Source organism: Orycteropus afer, unplaced genomic scaffold (genome assembly GCF_000298275.1).
Source record: "Orycteropus afer afer isolate SDZICR_OR568_19922 unplaced genomic scaffold, OryAfe1.0 scaffold00059, whole genome shotgun sequence".
NCBI classification, from domain to species: Eukaryota; Metazoa; Chordata; class Mammalia; order Tubulidentata; family Orycteropodidae; genus Orycteropus; species Orycteropus afer.
Window position 1 is genome coordinate 3,085,133 of NW_006921646.1, and position 8,552 is coordinate 3,093,684.

Sequence of the window (8,552 nt, forward strand, 5' to 3'; positions counted from 1 at the left end):
GGGTGCATAGATACTTATTATTATGGTTATGTCCTCTTGTTCAATCAATCCTTTAATCATTATATAATGTCCTTTTTTTTTTTTTTTGATTGCCATTTGCTTGATGTATCTTTTTCCAACCTTTTATTTTTAGTCTATTTTTGTCTTTTTCTCTAAGGTATGTGTCTTAAGACAGCATATTGATGGGTTATGTTTTCTTACCCACTCTGCAACTCTCCATCTCTTGAGTGATACATTTAATCCATTGACATTCGGTGTAATTATTAACAAGTATGAATTTGTTCCTGTCATTTTGTTATGTGTTTTTTCATGATGGTGCTGATTTCTTTGTTCTATGTAATTTTCTGTGCTGAGCTCATTTTGTTTATGAATTGTGTTATCACTTCCTTTGTTGCTGTTGTTTTAGTATTTGCTGAGTATTTGTGCTTGTCCTCTTTTTCATTTTGATGTGAAGGTTTATCATTTTTATTTAAGGTTACCCTGTGATTTATAATTTTCTTCCCAAATTTAGAACAGTCCATCTGTCTTGTCTTGACTTCCTCACCATTTAGAAGTTCTGTAACTATACAATTTTTTCTCTTTTTGGTTTGTAGTTGTCCTCATTTGCCAATTGATGTCTATGGTTCCCTGTTTACAATCATGTAAGCTTATTTACCTTGGATATTTCCATAATGTTCAGTTGTTGTTTGCTGTTGTTGGTTCTCTGTCCAAAGGACTCTCCTCAGCATCTCTTATAAGGTTGGTCTGGTTTTAACAAATTCCCTTAATTTCTGCTTATCAGGAAATGTCCTAATTTCACCATCATATTTGAAGGACAGTTTTGCTCAGTATATAATTCTTGGTTGGAAATTCTTTTCTTTCAGGGTTTTGTATATGCCATCCCATTGCCTTCTCACCTGTATGGTTTCTGCCGAGAAATCAGAGCTTAGTCTTATTGATTGCCCTTTGTTAGGTAACTTTTCATTTTTCCCCTGCTGCTTTTAGGATTCTTTCTTTGTCTTTGGTTTTGGTGAGTTTGATAATGATAGGTCTTGATGAATTTCTTTTGGGGTCTATCGTGTTTGGGGGTCATTGGACTTCTTGAATGGATATATTCTTATCTTTCATCATACCAGGAAAATTCCCTTCCAACAAATCTTGGACAATTTTCTCTGTGATTTTATTTGTCTCTTCCTGTTCTGGAATTCTGATTACACATAGGTTATTCCTTTTGACCTTTTGATGGTGTCTCACATGAACCTTAGGCTTTCTTCATTTTGTTTTGATCTTTTTTTTCTGATTGATCCCTTTCCAAACAAGTATTGAGGTATTTATCTTCAGTCTCACTAATTCTGTCTTCCATTGATTCAGTTCTTCTCCTTTGCCCATTCAGTGTGTTATCTATTTCTGAAAATTTAGTATTAATCTTCTGAATTTCTATCTGTAGATTTTGTATGTTTTCTAATTTTTCATTAATTTTGTCATTTTATTCTTATATTGTCTTCTGAAATTGTTTTAGGGTTTTCTCTGTGTTTTTCTCAATTTTTTCAATGTTTTCCTTGCTCTGTCTCTCAAAGCAAGGAAATATAATTAACTAAATTATATGTACCTAAATATAATTATTTTTAATTCCTTGTCAGGGAGTTCCAATGCTGCTGCTTTCTCAGGGATGTGTTCTGGGTCTGTATCCTGGTTCCTTGTTTCTACTGTTTTATCTTGCTTCTTTATGTGGACTGTGATGGTCTGTTGTCTCCGAGACATTGTGATGCTTTTGTGTTATATTTAATTGGCAATTGTATGTTGGAGTGATTCACCCAAGATAATAATTTTCTTTATTTTGTTCGGATATATCTGAGTAAGCAGGGTCCTATGCTGCTCTCTTCACTAATTGGCAGCCCTTATGCACTAACCACCTGTTTCATTTGCAGTCATCATCCTCCCGTATGTTTGTGCTGTCCTTGGAAAGCACCACCTATTCTTCAAACCAAACCAAACTCACTGCCGTGGAGTCAGATCCAACTCATAGCAACCCCTCCTTAGGTTTCCGAGGCAGGTAGATTGCCCAACCTTCCTTCTGAGGAGTGGCTGGTGGGATTGAACCACCAGCTTTCTGGTTAGCAGTCAAATGCCAAAGCTCCCCAGCCTATTCTTACATCCCTGGAATTGTTTTCATTCAGGTTCTTCTACTAGTTGGTGTTTAGTCCACTTCTGTAACCTTCCTTTCAAAGCTCAGGACTCCAGGATTATGTTTTGTATCTGTATCAATTGGTTTCTTTTTTCTTTGTTGAAGAGGGTCTGCATAGCTTGTCTGTCTATTCCACCATCTTACCAGAAGTCTGACTATCTCTCCTTTTATCTCTTATAAATAAAAGGTGATGCAGATGAAGGTTGTGACCTGAGTAAGGTTAGTGACTTAAGTAATGGTGATGCATCCCACCCTAATCCAGCCTCATTAGCATAAGAAACATAACCTAAACCTTTTTAACATAACGTAATCTTGTGGTGGCTGGGGGTGTGGGCGGGTTCAGATTTATAACATATCACAAAATGGGGGATACGATGCTAGGAATAATGACCTAGCCTATTGATACACATTTTAAGGGGACATAGTTTGATCCATGTAATGAGAGTATAAATATCTGCCAGAATTTAAATATACATCCCATTTGACCAAGACATTTATCTTCAGGATTATTTAGAAATGATACACATGCAAAACTATTCATGTGGCACCGTTTGTCATAATACAGATTGGGAACAAACATTCTTCAACAGGGAACTGCATAAATAAATGATAATATATCCATAACCTGGATGGTGATACAGCTGAGAAAAGGACGCAGGTCTACATATACTGATGTGGAGTGATCTAGATACATGAGGTGTTCAGAATGACACTTGTGTGGAAACTCAGTATGCAGGCACATGCATGTACACCCAGCTGAGCCCTGGAGGGACGTCCCAGGTGAAATTTTTACTGTCAATGCCAAAACCTAATCAGAAAATTTTGTGGCCTATTATGAGTAATGAGGCCTGGTGCCACAGCAGTTAAAGTGTTTAACTAGAAACCAAAAGATTGGCAGTTTGAACCCACCAGTCATTCTGTAGGAGAGCATATGGCAGTCTATTTCTGTAAAGATTTACAGCCTTGGAAACCTTATGGGGCAGTTCAGCCCTGTTCTTTGTAGGGCTGCTGAGTCAGAATCAACTCAACAGTAGAAAGTTTTTTGTTTTAATATGAGTGATAAAGATTCCATCATAGGGGTTGTAAGCATAGAAGAAAGGGCCAGACTGCTTGGGTTCAGATCTTAGTTCTTATCACTAGATATATGAGTTCAGGCAAGTATCTGACCTCTGTGTGCCTCAGTTTCCTCATCTGTTGAATGATGATTAAAACAGAACCTAGCTCACAGTTGTAATGTAAGAAATGGGATAATCCATGTAAAAGCTCTCAGTCTCTGTAACATGGTAAGTCAGCATATGGTAAACACCAGCTGTCCTCATCCCCATCATCCTTAGCACTGAGCAAGGGGTTCCATGTTTCTGTCCTTACCCCACCCTGTCACAGGAGCTTCTTCCCCCTCAGCAGCTCTCTTGGGGCCAGTGGAGGTTGGTGAGGAATGTCCAAGCTGGAGCAGGAAGCCTTTTTCTGGCAGTTACTCCCTTTGAGACACTTTTCTTCCTTGGGTGAGGCTGCCTCCTTGGGTCATGTTCCTTGGACCTCTGCCATCAGCTGCCCTCCTGAGGTGGTGGTTACAACCTTGAATTAGAAAATCATATCTATGAGGAACCTTAAGATTGGTCCACCAGTTCTTAATCATGGATAGCTATGGACCTACTCCCCAGAAACATGTTTTTACACTCAGAAGTGGGCCAGAGCACTGGAAAGCTTGGCTGGGGCAAGACCTTGTGCACATCCCTGAACCTCAGTACTGCCCAGCTTGCCTGAGAGCCACTTGGGTGAAAGGGTACAATCTAGGCTGGTGAGTTCACTCCTTACCATGGCTTCCTATTTGCACAAGACTCCTGGTGGGCTGAGCTGGCCTCCATGGGAAGCCTCAGATCTATTTCCTTTGGTTGCCTATGGTGAAAGAAAAGAATCAGGCAAGATGTCATAAAAGGCTGACCTGACACCCTCAGCCTGCCACCAGCTATCAGTTCTGGAGGAGCCCTAATGTTCTTCCTTCTGCTCTCAGGGGTCTAATGTGATGGAAGAGCAGGACCTGCGGGAGATCGGCATCAGTGACCCCCAGCACCGGCGGAAGCTGCTCCAGGCCGCACGGTCCCTGCCCAAGGTGACTGCTGACATCCCTGCAGCCTTGGCTTTTGCCAGAGCCAAGGCCATCTCTTTCATGGTGCCTGAGACCAGGGAGGGAGCAGGCTGTGGGGCAAGCAGACTATCGCAGGGGAGTCTGCCAGTCATCCTAGGAACCCCAGCAGAGCCAGCATAGAATTCTTTTGATTGCTCTGAAGGCTCCTGGAGGGCCAGTGAAACATTAGGAACAATGAGGACCCGGGCCAGGAGGGAGGGAAGGAGGGCTCCCACCCTCCTCAGGTTCCAAGGATCTGCCTGGCTCAGGAACTTAGTGCCCTTAGGCTTGGCCTGCTACTTAGACCCCCTGTGGAGTCCTCTTGATTCCATCCAGTTTGTGCTGACCTTTGGCATCAGGCCCCTCAGCTCAAGCCTAGCCCCCCACAGGTAGGCCTGGGAGGCCCCTGGGACAACAGGGAGGAGACACTATCATTCCTGGGGAGCCAGGGGCAGGTGAGTGTGCCTGAGTCTCCCTCCCAGATGTGCTAGCACTGCATCCATGTCTCTGTCACTTCCACATGCACAGAGCTCACAAGTCCCAGCTGTGAAGCTAACACTTGCTTCACAGTCACACATCGTATTCTTGGGCACTCCTCCCACCACCCCATTGATCTCATCAAAGCACAGGGTGGGGCACTCAGAATGTACTCCCCATCTAACCTCACCCTTTAGGGCCATCTTCCCAGAGCAGTAACACTCCCATAGATCTCTCCTCTCAGATGGGGACACTGAGACCAGGGAATTCATAGAAAGGGCTGTGCAGAGGGGTGGACTTGGGCTGCTCATGACACCAGGCCCAACAAGCTCCTCTTTGGCCCTTCCTGGGCTGTCTCCCAGGCCGGTCCAGTCAGTCTCTGGTGTGACCTGTGTGGGCAGGCCTGAGCCACCATGGGGGTAATTGTCCTTGAGTATGTGTCAGCACCATCTCCCCTCTTTGCCCCACAGGTGAAGGCACTGGGCTGTGATGGGAACAGCCCCCCGTCCATGCCCTCCTGGCTGGACTCCCTGGGGCTGCAGGACTATGTCCATTCTTTCCTGTCAAGTGGTTACAGCTCAATTGACACTGTGAAGAACCTCTGGGAACTGGAGCTTGTCAATGTGAGTACAGCCTCTATTTGAGCCAGCTTGGGCCCTAAGTGTGAAGTGTTCCTCAGGGTGTTAGCCTCCTCCATGGGGTGAGGGCTGCAGGCTAAGGGGACTGGAGGGAACTGTAAGCCTGACCTCTCCTCTCTCCCTCTGCCCTCCCAGGTCCTGAAGGTCCATCTGCTTGGCCATCGGAAGCGCATCATCGCCTCCCTCGCAGACAGGCCCTACGAGGAGCCCCCCCAGAAGCCTCCAAGGTTTTCCCAGCTAAGAGTGAGTTGGGGAGTAAGGAAAAGGGCAATGTGTCTGTGTTTTGTACCTTTAGGAGTTAAAGAGCCTTTTTCAGAGACAGACTGACTCTGCCGTACAGGAGAAAGTGAGCCCTCCCCACTCAAATTGTTGGGACTGAAAGAGGAGCACAGGAGGGGAGATATTTTGGCTGGTTATTTGTAAATTATATGCCTTCCATCTACATTCAAAGAAACTGGAAATAGCCTGTGATAAAAGATCCAGTTTAAATATAACTAGAAAATAAGATTTTGGAAGAAGTAGGAAAACACATATACCTGAAGCACAGGCTTAACAAGGCACTGTGTTTATGTGTGGGAGCTCTGGTGGCATTGTGCCTAAGGCATTTGACTGCTAACCAGGAGGCTGGTGGTTCAAACCCACCAGGCTCTCTTAGGAAGGAAGACTGGGCAATGTACTTCCATAGAGATACTGCCTCAGAAACCGACGGGTACAGGGGGCATTGCTATGAGCCGAATTGACTGAATGGCAGTGAGTGTTTATATATGAACTTTGGCACTGGGCAGAGCCCAGGGGTCCCTCTGGTGGCAGTCTGCCTGATCCTAAGACAAAGTTTGGAAAACATAGTTGGGCCTCAGACTGTAGAGCTGTTGAGTGCCACCAAGTCAGTTCCAACTCATAGCAACCACATGTGACAGAGTAAATCTACCCATAGTGTTTTCTAGGCTGTAATCTTTATGGAAGCAGATCATCAGGTCTTTCACTCACAGAGCTGCTGGGTGGGTTTGAACCTCTAGCTTTTTAGTTAGCAACTTAGTGCTTACCTCTTGAGCCACCCTGGACCCGCCCAAATCTTCCAAATTAAAATTCCTGGGACAGGGTGAGGTAGGTAAGAGAATCTGCATTTTAAAAAGCTCACAGATGATTTGTTACGCAAACAAAATGCATTGGACTTGTAGAGCCGGTGGTTCTGGATGCGCTGTCTTCCAGAGCCCATGGGCTGATGCGTGCAGCTGGATGTGCACTGGTGCGCTGGACTCTGCAGTGCCTACGTTCATTCAGCTTTCCAAGAGCCTTGGAAAGGGGGCGTGATTTTATCCCCTTTTTATGGAGGAGAAGGCTGAGGCCCAGACTTGTCCCAGGAGCCAAACGTCAGGCTGACATTCAGATACGAAAATTGCACAGACAGATTTGTCTTCTCTGTGTGGTAGTGCCCAACAGGGTTATTCTTTCTCAAGAGCGAGCTTTGGTTTTGTTTGTGGGCACCAGAGATCTGCAACATGGATTGTGGCAGATGATTTTATCTTTGATAAATGTGGAAGTGGCTCACTGGCCCTATAATCATCTTTTCCTGTACGGCTGTGGCCAAGGAGAGCACCAGTGAACTGTAGGCACCCATGGTTGCCTACAGGATCCAATGCTCCTTGGATCTAGGCTCCCAGGAGAATCTGGTTGTTTTGACTATACCAGGCAGGGCTCCACAGGCTTTGAGCCCTTGTGCTGCACTATGGGTCAGCTCCAGTTCCAGCACTCTCTCCCTGATTCCACTGCCTGGGGCTGGGCAGATATGATCTAACTGTCACCTTGATCTCTCCCCACTGCAGTGCCAGGACTTGCTCTCCCAGACGTCATCCCCCCTGAGCCAGAATGATTCCTGCACTGGGCGATCAGCAGACCTGCTGCTGCCTCCTGGGGACACAGGCAGGAGGCGGCATGACAGCCTTCATGACCCTGCAGCACAGTCTCGGGCAGAGCGCTTCAGAATCCAGGTGGGGCAGGAGGGTAGCTGCTGATGTACGTGTACCCCATTCCCTTCCAGATCCATGAGCGTGCTCTGCTGCCCCACGTGCTCCTGGGCTGGCATCATGGCATCACCAGCTCCACTCATGCCCCACCCCAGCCTCCATGTCCACACACTGTCCTCCTGTTCTTTGGCTGCTTACATCCCTTCAGTTGTCGGCTGCTAAGGCCACCCCCTACATCTTTTATAGCCAAGATTCTAAACCCTTCAGAAATTGAGCTCCACCAGCTCCTCTGTGACCACAGCCTCCTATCCAGGTGTCTCAGGCCCTTGCTCGCCCACACAGCACCTCACAGAGCCCTCGACTCACAGTCCCCGTTTTCTCCTAGTCTCCCAGCCCTCTCCTGGCCACACTTTCTTTCCTACTTGGTTGTCCCCTAGAACTACTTCCTTTCCAGCCTCCTCATCTCCACATCTTTCTGCTCCTCCTGCCTATCAAGGCTACAGCCCAGGTCAGACTCCAGTTCTTCTGTTTTGCGGCCCAGCACTGGGCACAGCTGGAGAGAATCCACATTCCTGCAGACCAGGCCAACCAGTGCCACAGCTCACTAGCTTCAGTAACTGGGCCTTGGTGCCTTGCTCTCGTATTCCTAACTCACCCTCAGGGCACTGATTGCCAGGGTCCCACATTTATTCAGGATTTGCTGTCCTAGCTCCCACCTTGCCTAGACCCCAGGCTTTGACTCATGTCCCTGATCTTGGCTGGTTAGACACAAGATTGGCAGGTGTCCCTGTCCCGCTGGGGGAACTTTAACTCCAGTCTTGCTTTTTCCTCTCTTGATTCATACTTCTCATTTTTCCCCTCTGGGAATTTCCCTTAGATTTCATAAGCACAGCCATGAATTTTAAGAAGATTTTAAAACCTGTTAGCCAGCAGTGTATTTGCTCTATATCGAGAGACACTGCGCATTGCTGGAAAGGAAGTCGTCTCCCCTTCTCCATTCCTTCTACCAGGGTCCTAGTTAAGTCCCCCGTCTCTCATTGTATTGTAATGGCCTCCTGACCCCCATAGTTATTGCCAAAAGGATCCATTTACAATCAACCCTAGACGTGGACACTTCACTGACTTCCCAAGCGTGAGAATCAGATGCAGGGCCCTTACAGGAGGCTTCTGGGGATCTGGCTCCT

At 46.3% G+C, this 8,552-nt stretch overlaps 1 protein-coding gene across 1 annotated transcript in view; it reads left to right on the forward strand.

The window, feature by feature from the left end:
• Positions 1–8,552, forward strand: part of ANKS1A (ankyrin repeat and sterile alpha motif domain containing 1A) — a 276,183-nt gene that overhangs the window by 260,098 nt on the left and 7,533 nt on the right. Inside the window, exons 15-18 of the mRNA XM_042780753.1 lie at positions 4,176–4,274; positions 5,237–5,389; positions 5,540–5,647; positions 7,228–7,392. Of these exons, the coding sequence (XP_042636687.1) occupies positions 4,176–4,274; positions 5,237–5,389; positions 5,540–5,647; positions 7,228–7,392 (525 nt within the window). The remainder of the gene's footprint in view (positions 1–4,175; positions 4,275–5,236; positions 5,390–5,539; positions 5,648–7,227; positions 7,393–8,552) is intronic.